We start from the raw sequence: 19,109 nt of genomic DNA, 5'->3' as shown, positions 1-19,109 counted from the left end.
CTAGCAGTTCACAATTGTTGTGCAACAGCTGATGAGAATCAGCTCTGCTGTTGCTCTTTGGGTATCTCCCAGGTATTAACAACTTGTGACCGTGTTCAAGGCGAGTCACTGTGGTAAGACAAAGAAAGGTGGTGAGTGGCTCCAGAGCAGCCTCACAGCTGCAACCAGTTAACCTGCAAACCCGTGCTTGTGTCTCTGCCTTGTGAGCATTGTCACCGGGCATGGAGGTGCAGCTGGAGCGAGGGGGATGTAACAGTTCTGTTTGCATTTTATCTATCTTTTAACTTCCTTTAAACAGTCTTTGTCATCGACGCTTCCTTTCAGCAGCACGTTGCCTAATGCTTTAGTAAAACAAAGCGTGAAGTTGACATGATACAGTGAATCTGTTGGTTCCCGTATTAGGATGAGGAAAAAAATAAATAAATTATGTAATACAGGTTGGTGGGTTTTCTTTCCCCTGCAGATATGCACAACTTTGCTTTCCTGGCTTGTGCATTTCTGTCCTCTCATATGACAAAGATTATTAATATCAGAATGTGGCAGATAAATAGTTTTACTGCTGCTCTTTAGATACTCAGTGTAAGTCGCCTGAAACTACATTTAAATCATGACATGGCGACAAAGATTATTAATATCAGAATGTGGCAGATAAATAGTTTTACTACCACTCTTTAATACTCAGTGTAAGTCACCTGAAACTACATTTAAATCATGACATCGCATGTAAGACTTGAAAGAGCATTTAATCTTAAGAAAAGGCAGTTTGGTTACTGACCCAGAGTACACTCCCTTTAATGAGTCCTGAAAAGGGATATTTAGTTTGTTTTGCCATTTCCCATCAATTTGCAGCTACCAAAGCTCAGTGCAGATTTGAGACTGTCTCAAGGAAGCAGTTGATGTTGTGGATGGTGTACTGCTGTCTGCAGGGAGGGAGAAATACACAAAGCACAGGTGTTGCTTTCGGTAGCCTCAAAACCAATTTTCAGTTTTTTCCATTTCTTCTCTAGAGAAATGATCTTGAGTTCCTGTGAAAAAGCCGCGTTTCGCGTATTTGGGGTGAGGAGGAGTCTCTGTGAAAGCCTTTCATGGGGAAGTCCTTTGTTGAGCATAAACGTTTCTGATGCAAGGAAAGAGTCTCTGAACTGCTGAATGAACTTTGCCAGCCATTGCTTCTGTCTGGATTAAATTGGTTCATTAGCTTGTTTTTCTAGCGTGATAGAATGAATCTAAAATTACAGATTCCTCTTCCTGCTGCCTTGGAGCTAACAAGATGTCCCCATTAGCAAAAGTAAAACATCACTTATAATGAGAATTTGTGACTGCCTTTTGAAGAGGAGCAGAGATGGAAAATGATAGTAGAGCTTGCCCCTGCTCACTCTCTGCACTGCTGGTGTCAGTATTGATGCAGAGGTGTTGCAGCTGAGCCACACAGGTTTGTGCTTCTTCACCCTTCCAAAACAACTAAGAAACCACTCGGGTCTGTGTCCCCACAATTTGCAATTTCTTTTGTAGCCCTCTGATTTTTAGTACTGCTGTTGTGGTGCATTGGCTTCTTCAAATGCGCTCTGCGAGAGTTGTACCTCGTGGATGTGCCCCGAGAGAGAGACCTGTGAAAGCCTGTGTGCAACCACACGCTCACCGCTCAGGCTGCTGGCTCACCTCCAGTCTGCAAGTAATAGCATTGGTTTCATCTGTGCTGGGACTGCCCCTGCCTGCACGGGTAACTGGATCTGGATGATAACAGACCAGCCAGAGCATTTCTGTCCTCTGTTGTACAGGTTTCCATGCGTTCCCTATTCTGAAGTGCATCAGGGATTGCAGGGGGGGTGGCTGGGGTAGCGTGGGTGGGAGAGGAAGCCTCCATGTCACTCTGTGACTGAAGGCTTCAAAAGCATCCCTGTAAGTGAGGGACCAGATGGCTGTAGCGTAAATCGTGGAAGGTATTTGCTGTTTGTATCAAGATAGGGAAGATCTTTTAAAGAAAGAAGATCCTTCAGGAATGAGGGGAAGAAAGAGAAATGAAAATAAGTTAGTTTTGTGGTGTGGGGTTTTTTTGGGTTTTTTTTTTTTTTTTTCAGTAGCAGTGCAGTCTTCAGGCTTGGCTTCCAATTCCAGTTGATCTTTATAATAAACACAGTAAAACCCTTCAGTCCTGCTTATGTTACAGCAACCTTTTTTCTTTCCATAATTATAGATCTGATTTCTTCCAGATGTAAACCTTGTTTTGCAAATTCTTACTATCAGTTGTAGTCTTATTTCATTATAATTTATTATGTTTTGTTTTATTGGAATAGATGACACTTTCTGGGGTAAGAAAAGATGGCCCTGTGCTGGGGGTTATGTCTTGAGATGATTCAACGCAAACTATTTCTTGCTCCCCTACAGACATCTCTCTTAACTTTAATATGTCATGTTAGTTTCTCTTTTTCAGTTTCTTCAGTTGCTTTCAGTAGCTTTCATTTTTCAGTTATAAAACAGGCATGCAGTTGTGCACACTACCAGAACTGTTTGGAACACAAATGTGTTAAAGATGAGGCAGAAGAAACTAGTCTGGACTACTATTAATGACTATATTAAAAATGCCTTTAAGTTATTCTGTATTTATCTCTATCTGTGCAGCTCCTTTCAGCTTTCATGATGTCCAGTAGCATTTTGGCATGCAAGTGTGTAATCCTGTTGATGTCAACTTAAACTATTGTCTTGTAGACAAACAAATATCTGAAATTAAGAGCTTGTGATGTAGCTGGAATAGTTTATCTCATGTCAGATGTGCAAGACAGCCCTTTAGGATGGCTAATGGAAGAAATAAGGTACTCGACTGTATGCAATCCCATTGATTTTAGGATGTAAGGTTTCAGCTGTAGTGCTGTATCAAGCAGGTATGCTTTATTCCATGCTTAAAAAGTCATTTAAATGAGAATCTGTATGGTACGCTGGGATCTATCACCTTTGTTAATGTGCAAGCCTGGCCTCTACTTCTTTGATTTCATGGTTCCAAATTCTGGTCCCTACATCTGATGTGCAGAACAGAAAAGGTTTTTGACCATGGGGAATAAAACTGAAAGGAAAAGGCAGGAACTGGAAGCTTAAATGCAGGCAAAGGTTCCTTCTGAAATTCACTTGAAAAGAGTCAAAGGGTGTACATAAAAAATGAGGTTCACAAAATGTAGGGCAGAACCGTTCAAGGAAGAAAATCCAAATGGAAGTGCTTGAAGCATTGGAGAATAAAGCTGAACAGTAAGTAATTCTTAATGGTTGAAACTTGGGAGAACCCCGTTTTCTGAAATACAGGTAACATGCATGACTGATAACTGCATTTTGTCTGGTTGGGTTTTTTGCATGCTTAACACTCTTCATAATCAACTAAAATTATTTACAGGTATATCACAGAGGGACTACACTCAATACTACGATCATATCTCTACGCAACATGAGGAGATCTGTAGATCAATACAGGAGTTTTTCAAGAAGCACATACAGTATAAATTCTTGGATGAAGACTGTAAGTATCTTAAGGCTTCAATTAGCAAGGGGGGCATGGGGGAGGAAAGGAGAATGTTTATGAAGATTTTAAAATACTTATCGCACACATAGTTACAAAGACTTAAAAACAGAAATGAAGGGTTTGCCTCTTTGAAGTTCTTTTGCAGAGTACTGGGAGGTTTGAAAGTGCAAGGGCTTGCAGGGCAAAATCCTCAGAAATGAGACCTGTCCTCCTGCCCCCTTGCTGTTGGCTGAGCCAGGCTCGTTTCCTCCACAGCGCACTGAGTTGCAACATGCTAAATTCCAGTTTCCTGCTGGAGATCAGTGGAAAAACATCATAAATAATGGCATCTCCAATATTTTAAGTCTGTAGATATGCATCTCTCTCTTCATAGCTGTTGCTTTCACAGGACTTGGTTCTTTTTAACTTGGGAGAGTCTTATACCACTCGTGGCTAGAGCATGCAGAGCAATGTAGTTTTTGAAGAACTATAAAATCGGGAACAAAAAAACCCTGAAGGAATAGGCTGGAATTTCTCAGAAAAACACAATGAATGAGTGAAAGATCCCTTCAGGAGGCATAATGATTTTTTTTTTTTTTAAGACATTTTCCCCTTATATGTGTTTTTAATTAAGAAAAAATCTACACCTGAAAAGTGAGGAAGGAAAAGCTTAACAAAAGACATTCAGTAGTAAGAATGCTTGTTTATAAAGATATTGTCAGATGTTTGCTGCTAAATTATTGATGTACTCCTTGAAGAAAGGATCCGTAAGTTTCTTTTCAAGAAGTTATAATAATTTCTCCGAGAATATTGATGCACAGCAGTTCAGCTGCTGAAACTTTTGAATAAAGGCCATGCATGGTATTTGATACACCGAAGCAGACCAAGTAAATTGTCTTGTTCTTTAAACGTGGAGTCCTTTGCAAATCTTATTGGAAATGGTTTCCTGACATGGTTTAGTGAGAATTGAATAGTGCTCTGTGGTGGTGGGTGAGCAGGAGTGGAGGAAAATATGATGAAGAAATTAAATCGGGTCTGGCATGGGCCAAAACTCAGTTTAGTGAAGTACGTAAACATAAGAATTTTCTGCCAGCTGTATTGTCTTCTGTAAAGCTTTGAATATTTAACCTGTGGGTGAGTTTCTAACATGGTTAATTGTTTTGCTGAGCCACAAAAGCGGGCAAATAGATCTGTCCTGTCTGACTTGGGGAGGCCTTATTGTTCTCTACAACTGCCTGAAAGGAGGTTGTAGCCAGGTGGGGCTCAGTCTCTTCTCCCAAGTAACAAGCATTGACAAGAGGTAACAGCCTCAAATTGCACCAGGGGAGGTTTAGGGTGGATATTAGGGAAAATTTTTTCACTGGAAGGGTTGTTAACCAGGGAAGTGGTGGAATCACCATCCCTGGAGGTATTTAAAAGGCGTGTAGATGTTGTGCGAAGGGACATGGTTCAGTGGTGGACTTGGCAGTGCTAGGTTAAGGGTTGGACTTGATCTTAGGGGTCTTTCCAACCTAAACGATTCTATGACTTGCTGAAAAAGATACCTTCTAATGCCAGTCTTACTTATATTAAAATTTTTAATAATTTGACTCCGCAGGGTTTCTTTATTTCAGTCTAGAGAAGTTCTCAAGGATCACTCCTTAGAGAAGTTCTCAAGGATCACTCCTTAGAGAAGACTATTAGTCTGGAGATCAGTATGTGAACGTAGCCCTAATGTTTTGAAGTAAGATCAGTCATATAGATCTGACATTCTGATTACTGTCTTAATTTTCCTCTGTGTTTCAAAGTAATTTTAGCTGGTATGTAATCAACTGATAGATAAGAATTCGGGGCACTATTTTTGGAAATTGATGCCTAGATTTAAGCTCTGAAACTGCTGTCTGCTGAACTGAAAGGTCTGAAGTGTAATCTTATGTAAAGGACATAAAACTGTGCCATCTGAGTTACCTTCTGGGAAAGGAGGTTTCAGGGTGACCTCTCCTGGGTTGGCGGTTTGTTAACCTTTTTGTTCTTAGGCACTAAATGCTGGTGACTTGTCATTCTGCAGAGAAATGCCATGCAGAAAATGTTTTCTGTTTGTATTTTTTTTTTACCACCCTTCATTCATCCCCCAGCTTGATCCACTGTCTTGTAGCATATGTGTTGTGAACAGTAAAAATCTGGGTTTGCTTGTTTGTTTGCTTTGAAAAGGAAAGGTATTACAGCTTTTTTCCTGACTTCTTGTTTCGTTGGGGATTTTGATGCTGTTTGCTCTGCTTTTTCCAGTTGGTCTGGTAGCATCTCCAGATGGAAGAGTTGAGTCAGAGCAGCTGAAGCATTGTAGAGTCAGAGCAGTAGGATAACAGATGGGTGAATGCTTTATAAATACTTCTAAATGATGGTAGAACCTTCTAAATGCCTTTCATAAGAGCCCAGTAAGAACAGTATTGTGGAGATACTGATACTTACTGTAGAGTTGAGCCTTGGCTTGCCCTTCATATGAAGCAGTTGCTGATAAAGGCTTATTACAGTCTCACTGGCACATGACACTCCTGCTCTGAGGTGGTCCCTAAGAAGAGGGAACAGTTCATTTTTCTTCTCAGTTCAGTGTTTGTGAGTGTCCCAAGCCAGTCACCAATGTGCAGTCAGTCTTAACGGGGACATAAATTCCTCTAAATGCCATTGGCTTCAATGATTGCCGTAGGCTTGCTTTAAGCTGACAGGCTTCATTTTGCAATAAAGCTCAGATGCAAGTTTTCCATTAATAAAATATGACTAATGACAGCTCACAGTACAGGCAACAGGTTCAGTTGAACAGCTGGAGAAGAAACTTAGGGTTGCTGTGCTCCTCTTTACATTGATGACAGCCACCGAGGGCTTGTCTTCTCGAGAGAAACAGCACTTAATTCTGGAGTGATATTTTAAATTGACGTAACTGAGGTTGTGCAAAAAGGCTGTGTGGATTTTTAGCATATATGGTCAAAACCAGTTACGTGATTGGCTTTGGTGCTGTTGAGTTGTGGTTTGCCCTTAGCCCAGCCAACTTCACATGAAATGTTAGATTAAGCTGGTGAGTAGCTTTACATGCATGAAGGTGATCCATCAACATCCCTGTTCCTGACGGGCAGCTTCCTGAGAAGTTCCTGAGGCTCAAGTGTTCTTCAGTCATATCCTGAGTTTAGTTTATCCCCACATGTATTGGGAAACCTCTAAGCTGAAATATTCCCTTCCTTATTAGTGAAGGAAGTGACAAGACAGCATTTGTCTGTGTTTTTTCTAAATCTGGCTTTTCTTTTTCTTTCTTTCTGCTAAACTGGTACAACTTCTGCATGTAGTCATGCCTGAATACCTATCTGTCTATTTTCCTAGCTGAATAGAAAGACAAAGATTTGTTTAACCGTAGAGAACAGGAGCTAATAGAAAGATGCATGTACAAAGATTCACGCTTAATTAAGTCAAGGGGAGGGACAACCATGGAGCAAGGCAGATTTGCGTCAGACAACGAGTAGCAAAGGGTCTGTTTGAAAGAGTTGTTAATCAGCAGTAGGTGTGTGGTATCTGCTCTGGGTTACATTAAACATAGCCATTTCACTGCCACCTCCTCCTCAGCGCCCAGCGACCCCTTTGTTCCCACAACCTGTTTGTCTTGTTACGTGCTGAAGTCCTCATCTCCATGAAGCAGGAACTTTCTCTTATTAAATGTTTGTGCAAAGCCCTGGCACGGTGGAGACTTGATCCTCCCTTGAAATTTCTCCTGTAAACCAAAGAGTGGTAATGTCAAAGATAAGCTTCTCTTTGGGTGTTTGTCCATGTGAGTTTATCAAATGTTCTTCACTGGGGGTGGGGGGGAGGGGATCAACAGAAAAAAACCAGTATTAAATGGTAAAACTGGGCAGCCAATCTCTCAGTGCATTAACAGTAATTCTTGAAATGTTTTAAATCCCTCTTGGAAACGAACCTAATTCTGGCTTGCAGTTCTTGAGGCATATTGACTTTACAGTTTATGCTGCGTACACAAGTATCTATTCAGATTTAGATCTCCTATTCTATTCAGATTCACATCTTCTGTGAAATTATATATCTTTTGAGATTAACATATGTTTCTTTTCTCCCTTTCAGTTGTATTTGATGTGTACAGAGACAGCAGGGTAAGTGAACAATAGGTTCTATATGATTGTTTATTCTGTGGAAGCAAATAATAGCTTCATCTTCTTAGAACTCATCCTGGCAAAAAAAAAACCCCAAACCAACCAAACAAAAATCATAAACAAAACCCTACTTGATGTTATCATTCTGTTCCCCAGGTCTTTTTCTATGTGAGATGCTGTCTGCAGGAGGATAATAATAGGATTAGGGGTGTAAAAACGTCTGTGCTGGTGATGTAATTATTTAGTAAATATCTTCCAGAGTAGTCTGTCTTCAAACACATAACTTTGGCTTCAGCTGCAATTCTGTCAGTTCTTGGAATCTACTGGAAGCAATTTAGTTTTCATTATGACACGGGGAGTCTTTGCTGAAATAATTTAGAATAGAACAGAACCATTTCAGTTGGAAGGGATCTACAACAATCATCTAGTCCAACTGCCTGACCAATTCAGGGCTGACCAAAAATTAAAGCATGTTATTAAGGGCACTGTCCAAATCCTTCATAAACACTGACAGGCTTGGGGCATTTTCTTTTAAGATAGGCACTTAATAACGTGCAACATTACTAAATTGTTTTAGCAGAGCACTACGTGTTGCTAAGGTTCCCTCTGCATAGTGCTTACTCTGAGCGCTTTTGACAGAAATGTATCTGGACGTTCAGCAGGAATGGTTGTGATATTTCAAAAAATAAGGTGGGGATGATATTTCTCTCACTAAAAAAAAAAAATAATTTGGGCAATTTTTATTAAAAAAATTGTTCCTTGGGCTTTTTTTTTCCCCTGTAATGTTTTCCCTTATAGCATCTGAACTTCTCAAAATGAATCATTAATAGATTATCCATGTGAGGTTTGAAAAAGATAACTTCATATGTGGAAGTCTAGGGTCCAAAGGGATGGTTGTCAAATGAGTATATGAATGTGGCATTCCCAGTTTGTGACAGATAGAAGCTATTTTTTTTCTTTTCAAACTGCTCCAGCTGTGTGTGGTTGTGAGTTCTCCGATCAGAACCCTGAACATCCAGATAGGGACAGAGTGGGGAGAAATGTCCCATCTGAACTTCAGGCCCCCCTGTCAGTTAGTCACCTTGACCTCTCCTAGTGTCAATGGAGAGAAATAGGTCAGATGAATTGTGCATGGAAGGCACATGTGTATTGTTTTAAAAGCAGCTGCAACCAAAAATGCATTCTGCAGCCTTCAATCTCACAACCTGATTTTGGGAATCACGTTAGTGCATAGAAAGTAAGTCTTTGTTTTAGCTTAAATTCTTTCCAAATATTAAACCGGAAATGGAAAAAAAAATGGCTGTATACTTTTCCTGCATACATGAGTCTTACTGTTTGACTTGTTTACAGTTAGGGGCTGGAGAAGGTCTTTATTTGTGTTGAGTACTTGTAGTAAGTTCTGATTCTAGCTTTGAATGTTGCTAAAGTATCTTGTAATTCTGTAACAGTCAATTCTGTAATCAATCAGTTTACAAAACAGAAACTGAACAGGAATGTGTGTCATGTGGAAAACAACTGTTGTGCTCTTACTCAGCACAACTTTTAGCGTACTTATCTAAAATCAGGCTACAGGCTAAAAACAGCTGTGCTGAACGGTAATGAAAATGACCTGCCCAGGTTCAGATCTTCAGACTTCAGGATGCTCTTGGGCAAAATGAGGAGCAACACTTCAGTGTTGAAGCAGGTCCTGCCATTGGGAACTCTGCCTCCCAGCTGAGGCATGAAGAGGCATTATTCAAGTGAAAGGTTTCAGCCTGTGTAATCTCAAATGAGCAGTGTTTCTTCTTCTGTCAAGATAAAATATATCTGTTTGTAGATATCTCTTGCTGCCTTCTACCCTCAGGTCTTGTAAACTGCTAGATAGCCCTTTGTGTGTCAGATCCTCCTCCTTTCACACATACTTTTGTGGTTTTGCAACTGTATTATTCATCGCTCCTTTGTATGTGAGTTACAGGCAGCTAAAGAATATTGAGTGTTGCTGAGTGTGATTAATTTCCAGAGCCCGTGCTCCTCCTCGGGCTGGTTGCACGGCAACCTCACCTACAGAATGAGAGAAATGTCCAGTGTCTGCTTATTTTAAATTATTTCAACCCTGAATACTCAGCTTGGAGAAGCTCATTCTTTGGTATGGTTGTGAATGGGAGCAGCCCCTTCCCCAAGTAACTGAAGCGAGCAATTTTGGTTACTTGAGAGGCTGCACGGAGCAGGCTGCCACAGGTTGGAGGGTGACATAGAAGCAGCGATGGCAGGGTGGAGAGCAAGCTTTTATGTGTCTGCTTTTCCTGTTACGCTGTCTTTACCCAGCTCATCTGAGCGAGTGCCTGACTTTGCAGACAAGTCATCTTTTTAAGGAAGAAACACTGTCACACAGTCTTCTTGATGATGTAGAGACCCAGTCCCGAGGGGGTTATGTTGCAGGACTGGTAGCCTGTTTTCATTTGGATCCACTCCTTTTTTTATTTTTTTATTATTTTTTTTTTTTAGCTGCTAGCAGTTCACAATTGTTGTGCAACAGCTGATGAGAATCAGCTCTGCTGTTGCTCTTTGGGTATCTCCCAGGTATTAACAACTTGTGACCGTGTTCAAGGCGAGTCACTGTGGTAAGACAAAGAAAGGTGGTGAGTGGCTCCAGAGCAGCCTCACAGCTGCAACCAGTTAACCTGCAAACCCGTGCTTGTGTCTCTGCCTTGTGAGCATTGTCACCGGGCATGGAGGTGCAGCTGGAGTGAGGGGGATGTAACAGTTCTGTTTGCATTTTATCTATCTTTTAACTTCCTTTAAACAGTCTTTGTCATCGACGCTTCCTTTCAGCAGCACGTTGCCTAATGCTTTAGTAAAACAAAGCGTGAAGTTGACATGATACAGTGAATCTGTTGGTTCCCGTAGTAGGATGAGGAAAAAATTAAATAAATTATGTAATACAGGTTGGTGGGTTTTCTTTCCCCTGCAGATATGCTCAACTTTGCTTTCCTGGCTTGTGCATTTCTGTCCTCTCATATGACAAAGATTATTAATATCAGAATGTGGCAGATAAATAGTTTTACTGCTGCTCTTTAGATACTCAGTGTAAGTCGCCTGAAACTACATTTAAATCATGACATGGCGTGTAAGACTTGAAAGAGCATTTAATCTTAAGAAAAGGCAGTTTGGTTACTGACCCAGAGTACACTCCCTTTAATGAGTCCTGAAAAGGGATATTTAGTTTGTTTTGCCATTTCCCATCAATTTGCAGCTACCAAAGCTCAGTGCAGATTTGAGACTGTCTCAAGGAAGCAGTTGATGTTGTGGATGGTGTACTGCTGTCTGCAGGGAGGGAGAAATACACAAAGCACAGGTGTTGCTTTCGGTAGCCTCAAAACCAATTTTCAGTTTTTTCCATTTCTTCTCTAGAGAAATGATCTTGAGTTCCTGTGAAAAAGCCGCGTTTCGCGTATTTGGGGTGAGGAGGAGTCTCTGTGAAAGCCTTTCATGGGGAAGTCCTTTGTTGAGCATAAACGTTTCTGATGCAAGGAAAGAGTCTCTGAACTGCTGAATGAACTTTGCCAGCCATTGCTTCTGTCTGGATTAAATTGGTTCATTAGCTTGTTTTTCTAGCGTGATAGAATGAATCTAAAATTACAGATTCCTCTTCCTGCTGCCTTGGAGCTAACAAGATGTCCCCATTAGCAAAAGTAAAACATCACTTATAATGAGAATTTGTGACTGCCTTTTGAAGAGGAGCAGAGATGGAAAATGATAGTAGAGCTTGCCCCTGCTCACTCTCTGCACTGCTGGTGTCAGTATTGATGCAGAGGTGTTGCAGCTGAGCCACACAGGTTTGTGCTTCTTCACCCTTCCAAAAACAACTAAGAAACCACTCGGGTCTGTGTCCCCACAATTTGCAATTTCTTTTGTAGCCCTCTGATTTTTAGTACTGCTGTTGTGGTGCATTGGCTTCTTCAAATGCGCTCTGCGAGAGTTGTACCTCGTGGATGTGCCCCGAGAGAGAGACCTGTGAAAGCCTGTGTGCAACCACATGCTCACCGCTCAGGCTGCTGGCTCACCTCCAGTCTGCAAGTAATAGCATTGGTTTCATCTGTGCTGGGACTGCCCCTGCCTGCACGGGTAACTGGATCTGGATGATAACAGACCAGCCAGAGCATTTCTGTCCTCTGTTGTACAGGTTTCCATGCGTTCCCTATTCTGAAGTGCATCAGGGATTGCAGGGGGGGTGGCTGGGGTAGCGTGGGTGGGAGAGGAAGCCTCCATGTCACTCTGTGACTGAAGGCTTCAAAAGCATCCCTGTAAGTGAGGGACCAGATGGCTGTAGCGTAAATCGTGGAAGGTATTTGCTGTTTGTATCAAGATAGGGAAGATCTTTTAAAGAAAGAAGATCCTTCAGGAATGAGGGGAAGAAAGAGAAATGAAAATAAGTTAGTTTTGTGGTGTGGGGTTTTTTTGGGTTTTTTTTTTTTTTTTTTCAGTAGCAGTGCAGTCTTCAGGCTTGGCTTCCAATTCCAGTTGATCTTTATAATAAACACAGTAAAACCCTTCAGTCCTGCTTATGTTACAGCAACCTTTTTTCTTTCCATAATTATAGATCTGATTTCTTCCAGATGTAAACCTTGTTTTGCAAATTCTTACTATCAGTTGTAGTCTTATTTCATTATAATTTATTATGTTTTGTTTTATTGGAATAGATGACACTTTCTGGGGTAAGAAAAGATGGCCCTGTGCTGGGGGTTATGTCTTGAGATGATTCAACGCAAACTATTTCTTGCTCCCCTACAGACATCTCTCTTAACTTTAATATGTCATGTTAGTTTCTCTTTTTCAGTTTCTTCAGTTGCTTTCAGTAGCTTTCATTTTTCAGTTATAAAACAGGCATGCAGTTGTGCACACTACCAGAACTGTTTGGAACACAAATGTGTTAAAGATGAGGCAGAAGAAACTAGTCTGGACTACTATTAATGACTATATTAAAAATGCCTTTAAGTTATTCTGTATTTATCTCTATCTGTGCAGCTCCTTTCAGCTTTCATGATGTCCAGTAGCATTTTGTAGATGCAGCTCTGTATTTTTAGAGTTCCTTCCAAGACCAAGAATAGCAATTCTTGCAGACTGCTGAATGTGCAGCTGTGTTGAGGTGGCTTTTGATGGAAAGCAAAATCCCTGTTTGGGTGGAGTTTTTTGTTTGGGTTCTGGTGGTTCCCCCTCCATTCCTTGTTCATGCTGTTTGGGGATCTTGGGGGACCATGGGGATTAGATAGAGCTTCTGTGGTCTCATCTAAAAGCACCTTGCATAGAACTGAAATCAGTTCATTTGAGCTCTTTCTGGTATTCTGTTTTTTAAAAAAAATAAAATAAATTAGTAAGTCATAGCTTGCTTTGTTTTAAACCTGTGTCTAATGTAAAAGATGTTAGAATATTTTAAGTGCTTAAAACCGGGTGATAGTAATTTTGACATCTTTTTATCTGAGGACCAAGCATACTCCAGTAATATATGTGTATTTGGATTTTTTTTTCCTTTTCTGAATTTTTGTTTTAATTCTGTGGCTTGTTTTAATTCTGCTGTTGTTCCATTGCAGGGTAAGATCTGGTTAATAGATTTTAACCCGTTTGGCGAAGTAACAGACTCCTTGCTCTTCACATGGGAAGAACTGACCTCCGGGAAAAACTTGAAGGAAGACCAGAGCGAAGGGGAAGCAACAGAACAGGTACAGCCCTGTGCTGAGGGAGGCTGGCTACCAGATCAACAGGCCTTATGGCCTTTTTCTGTGGTTATTTTTTTTCTTTCTTTTTTTTTGTTATAATCAAATTGTGATTGTGGGGGTGTTGGTCGACTGTCGGCTGAACATGAGCCAGCAGTGTGCCCAGGTGGCCAAGAAGGCCAACAGCATCCTGGCCTGTATCAGGAACAGCGTGGCGAGTAGGGCCTGAGAGGTGATTGTCCCCCTGTACTCGGCACTGGTGAGGCCTCACCTTGAGTACTGTGTCCAGTTTTGGGCCCCCTAACATAAAAAAGACATTGAGGTGCTGGAGCGGGTCCAGAGAAGGGCGACAAAGATGGTGAGGGGTCTGGAGAACAAGTCTTATGAGGAGAGGCTGAGGGAGCTGGGGTTGTTCAGCCTGGAGAAGAGGAGGCTGAGGGGAGACCTTATTGCTCTCTACAACTACCTGAAAGGAGGGTGTAGAGAGGTGGGGGTCGGTCTCTTTTCTCAAGTCACAGGTGAAAGGACGAGAGGAAATGGCCTCAATTTGCGCCAGGGTAGGTTCAGGCTGGATATTAGGAAAAATTTTTTCACTGAAAGGGTTATCAGGCATTGGAATGGGCTGCCCAGGGAGGTGGTTGAGGCACCATCCCTGGAGGTGTTCAAAAGACGGGTTGATGTAGTGCTGGGAGGTATGGTTTAGTGATGATGCTCCTTGTTTGTTGTGTGGGTGTCTATTTTTGTCAGTTAGGTTGACGGTTGGACAAGATGATCTTTAAGGTCCCTTCCAACCTAGAAGATTCTGTGATTCTGTGATGAAAATCCCATTGAAGTAAATGGATGTCCTTAACTCATGAAATGTAAACTATTTGTAAGTGGAATCTACCTTATTAGAGAGTAGTTAACCTCAACAGGTATTGCATGCTGGGTTTAGATGCCTGCAAGGGAATTTCCATTTCAAACCAGTACCATATCACAGCTTTGACCACATTGCGAAGAAGATGCCCTGAAACTTGATTTTTCTGTGCTCTTTTCAATTTCTCATAAAATCTGTTACTTTTCTATTTAATCACCTAAAGTTCTGCTTTGTTCTGTCATCCGGTTTCCCAGAGCTCCAGATTGATGTTTGGGGGCAGGCAAAAAGGAGCTTAACTTCTGTCTCTTCCTCATATCGAAATACCCTCAGGGAAGCCTTGTCCTCTGGTTGAACTCCCTGGACTTGCAGAGCAGGGCTTTTCTATCCCTCTTCCAAGCTGCACTGCCTTTGTAAAAACAAATAACTTCCCGTTAATACAGAGAGGGAGGAATAGTCTTTATTTGTACTCCAGCTTGGTTTTCTTCACTGTGTATTTGAGACCGAGTCCTCACATCTTAATGAGTCCTTGAACAGCTGGATAGAAGATATAATGTAAGATTTTACTTGATCTTGGGAAATGCTTGGCAGTTGGCTGAGGAGAGATGGCTAGTCAGATAGCATGGGCTTTTCTTCATTTTCTCACCATTAAATTGCATTAGAAGTAACTGAAATGAGGTGCTTTATTGAGCTGATTTTAACATTTGAGGCTGGCTTTAGTTCTGTCGCCGTTTTCAGCAGACATTGAAAGGGAAATACACCACTCTGTGGGGTAACATTCCTGCCGTTTTCTCTTAGTCTCACCGCGTGGTTATTGTTGTATGAAAATCCGTTCAACGAGCCTTCCTGCTAAAAGCTGTCTCTCCTTTGTTAAAACACACTCCTGATTCTTGAGCTGTCCCTGGGACACACGAATTTTGTTTTAAGGGTTTCTCTTTGCTCAGTGCCAGACGCTTTACACAGCTTTCCTTGGCATAAGCCTGAATGAAGAGCAGACCAGCTTGTCCTCATGCTTCAGCTTACATCCCGTCACGGAATCTGATGTGAAGTCACTGGACTTCTGTCTTTAAAACAAAGCTGCCTATTGCCATACAGTGGGCAATTATGTTGCGTGTCGGTGTGTTAAATTGAAAAATATATCAAGTTGCCCAAAACCTTTTGCTACAATTGAGTGTTTAGAGGGTTTTTTTTTTTTGATATTTTATAGAGGTATTTATTCCTTCAATGAGTAAATCAGTTGGAAACCTTAGATCGTAATTTTGGTTATGTTATATTTGCAAATATGGGTTTAAACAAGGAATCTGTGAAGACAAGTTTAGAGATTCTATCGTAAAAATTATCATAGAATCATAGAATAGTTTGGGTTGGAAGGGACCTTTAAAAGTCGTCTAGTCCAACCCCCTTGCAATGAGCAGGGGCATCTTCAACTATATCCGGTTGGTCAGAGTCTCGTCCAACCAGACCTTGAATGTTTCCAGGGAATGGGGCATTTCCACCTTTCTGGGCAATCTGGGCCACTGTTTCATCACCCTCAGGATAAAAAATTTCTTCCTTACATCTAGTCTAAATCTACCCTCTTTTAGTTGAAAGCCAGAACCCATTGTCCTGTCACAACAGGCCCTGGTAAAAAATCTGTCCCCATCTTGCCTTTAGGCTCCCTTTAAGTACTGAAGGTACTCCCCAGAGCCTGCTCCTTTCCAGACTGAATAACCCCAGTTCTCTCAGCCTGTCCTCGTAGCAGAGGTGCTCCAGCCCTCTGATGATCTTCATGGCCTCCTCTGGACCTGCTCCAACAGGTCCACGTCTTTCCTGTGCTGGGGGCTCCAGAGCTTCCAGATGGGTTCTCACCAGAGCAGAGGGGCAGAATTACCTCCCCTGACCTGCTGCCTTCAGCCTCTTGGAGGGAGGATACAGGATCCTCTTGAGTTTTTCTTGGTGGTTGTTCTCATTTCTCTCTCAGGGAGGGCAGAGCATGGTTCCACCAATCTATCTCTTTCTCAGACTCCCTGATGCTCCTTAACCATCCTATTTCCTGCTGTAGCTCTGCCACCAGGCTGAGCAGATGGTCCACCTGGTCACACCTCACACTGCTGCTCTCACTGCTCCATCTGGTACCAGTGAAAGGCTCTGGTGCTCCCTGCAGCCCCAGGCCTGGGTGGCTGCATGTTCTTGTGGCAGCTCTGTCTGGGTTTCCACATCCTTTCTGCCAAGAGCAGATGACATGACTTTCTGTCAGGTGGATACCATAGTTGTATTCCTTCTGAGAGGGTGACGACCACCAATTTTTAAATTTTATTTTATTTTTCCTTTAAAGATTTTCTTTATCCTCATATTTTTATAGATACTAGTGCCCAAGTTCCTTATAGCCCCATTATTACAGCAGTGTTATAAGTGTATGTATATTAAATGCATTAATAAATGATACATAGTAGGAACTTTAAAGTGAGGGAATGACTGCCTTCAGCTGACTGTTATTAACATTTTAACTTTTTGCTCTTAAGTCGGCAGAGATTTTAATAAGAAAGGTACAATTTTTAGAAGGCGCAGGTTTAGTTGAATGAATGCCAAATAAACTTATTGGCAAAGTGGCTCAGGCAATGTCACAGAGGAGTTCAAGAAATGTTGGAAGCTTCATTCACATATGCTATTCTTGTCTTATCCAATATTTTTCCCAAAGGACTATCCGGTTTTCCGTTGTACAAACAGTAAAGTTACTGTCCAGCCCAGTCCATACCTGAGTTACCGACTGCCGAAAGATTTTGTGGACCTTTCTACAGGAGAGGATGTTCACAAATTAATCGACTTTCTTAAACTGGTAAGAAGTAGTAAAAAAACCTTCTAACCTTCCATGTCTGTGAAATGGGAACATCAAAGTGCCTGGAATTGTGCCTTTGTAGTTAACATAGGTTATACAATTACAGAAAAAGTAATGTATGAAGCCATCATACAATGTATTGTTGGCTTGATTTTATATATAGATATATATATTTATTTTTTTTAGGTCATGAAGAGCAAGCTTTCATACTGATCTCACTTTTTTATCTTGGGGGGAAGCAATGAATGAAGTTTGACAAATCTTACTGAAGGACCTACTGTTTTCTTTCTTAAAATACAAATAAAATATAAATGTAGTCTAAATGGAAATGTATTTTTTTAATTACTGAAGCTAACACTTTTAAGAACTTTTTAAAAGATAGAAGGTAAGTATATTAGGAAAAAACCTTAAACGCTTGGTCCTTTTTCAATTCAGTTTCTTAGTTCCTTTGATAAGTGACACGAAAACTTGAGATCTCTGTGAGCCAGAGTGGGGAGGGCAGTTTGCCTTCGTCTTGACCAGTGACTTCTGCCGCTGCCATTGTGTTTTCTGGTTCTCATCTAGTCTATTGGCTAATATACAGGGCCAATGTTGTTCTTTACTGGAAATAAAATCCTAAAGTTTGGGATGGGGGAGAGGGTTATGTTGCTTTGTTCTGTCTGCTGGAAATATTATTATACTCTTACCGTTCAAAAAATGGCTTAGAAATGCAGTCATTGTCTAATATCCATTGTATCTGGAAACACTTGTCATGTTTTATTAGTGCTCTTATTTCAGATAACTGTGTCCTAACATTGTGAATTCTCCTGTTCTGTTGACAGAAAAGAAATCAGCAAGATGATGACTGAGGTATCAAGAAGCATTACGCTGAATTACAAGCAAGAAAAGTGGCAGAAGCTATATTTATCATAACTATTAAGCTATTGATTTAAAGAAAACCTGCTTTTTATAGTCAACGAAAGAACTGAAGAGCTGTTCATCCTGTGTGTCGGTTGGTTTATATAAAAGTGTAGAAAAGTGTTTTCAGGGAACTGTAAAAGGTCAGGGTGAGTTCTCACTGGATTCCAGGTTAAATGCAACTTTTCCATGGTGCAGGCAACAATCTGAGTGCAACTGAACGACTGCTTTCCCATGTCATAATGTGAAGGTTGATGCCATTGAAGTTTGCCATCGGACTTTTCTGTGATAAATATGACAACATTTAATGCTTGTGCAGTTAAAACATCGAGCATTTTCTGAATTCAGGCACAGTCTTACTTAAAATATAGTATAGTCACAAGGAAAGAAAGGAATGTACATTTTTTTTTCTGTAGTAAGCTTTTAAAATTGTAAAATAACTTTGTTTTGGGAGCACTTCTCATTCTTCCTTGATGTAAAAAAAGAAGAAAAAAAAGTGGAGAAAGTATGGGTTTTTTCTATGTTATGCAGGCTACTACTTCATTTCGGAGAACAGCTGTAGCAGACTACTTAAGGCTTGAAAAAATTGCTTTTCAGAAATTTGAAATTCTGAAAGCATTTCAAGTAAAGTAGTATTTTCACAGGAGCTAAAGCTATGAAATTTGTTAAACTTCACCAAATTTCATTTCTTTTTTGTAGTAAAGCTTTCTTGAAACTTACTTTTTAACATCATTGCATACCAGACATCAGCTTTCCTATAAATAGTTAAAGATAACATCAACCTGTAATTTTATATGTGGACTCAGTCTTGTTTCTTTTGTATCATGTCTCTTCACTTTGAAATGATTACTCTTTCAGCTTGTAAAATTCTGTATTCATTTGGTACGTCTTCATGTTCTTTGTATAAAAGGAAGCTTGACTAAATTTGGGGAAACAGAAGCTCTTGTTACTGTTTGCTGTTATTGTAGGGGGTGGGAGGGCAATTTCAGACGAAGAACCAACTACCTTGGATATAGGGGTTTGTGTGGCATCAGTAGTTTGCTCACAGTGTGCATAATTCCCATGAAATTAAGGGATGTGTGGAGGTGTTCATCACCTCTGGAAATTGGTTCCTACTTTGAACCAGTTATGTGATACTTTGTGTGTGTGTATATAAAGCTGTTCAAGTTTCTTTGCCTTGCTTTTGCTGGCAAATTGATACGGTGCTCGGTTACAATCTCTTCTTAAATGTTAAATCTGAGCT

The 19,109-nt window shown here is 40.8% G+C and overlaps 1 protein-coding gene across 1 annotated transcript in view; it reads left to right on the top strand.

Annotated features, from left to right (window-relative positions):
- The window catches only part of CDC123 (cell division cycle 123), a 49,861-nt gene extending 31,056 nt beyond the window's left edge, over positions 1 to 18,805 (top strand). Inside the window, exons 11-13 of the mRNA XM_014949092.1 lie at positions 13,179 to 13,307; positions 16,832 to 16,969; positions 17,791 to 18,805. Coding sequence (XP_014804578.1) covers positions 13,179 to 13,307; positions 16,832 to 16,969; positions 17,791 to 17,817 — 294 coding nt within the window. The 3' untranslated portion in view covers positions 17,818 to 18,805. The remainder of the gene's footprint in view (positions 1 to 13,178; positions 13,308 to 16,831; positions 16,970 to 17,790) is intronic.
- Positions 18,806 to 19,109: the final 304 nt, after the last annotated feature.

This window comes from Calidris pugnax, unplaced genomic scaffold (genome assembly GCF_001431845.1).
Source record: "Calidris pugnax isolate Ruff unplaced genomic scaffold, ASM143184v1 scaffold125, whole genome shotgun sequence".
NCBI classification, from domain to species: domain Eukaryota; kingdom Metazoa; phylum Chordata; class Aves; order Charadriiformes; family Scolopacidae; genus Calidris; species Calidris pugnax.
The sequence above is the reverse complement of the archived record's forward strand: the minus strand, read 5'-3'. Positions and strand labels throughout refer to the sequence as shown.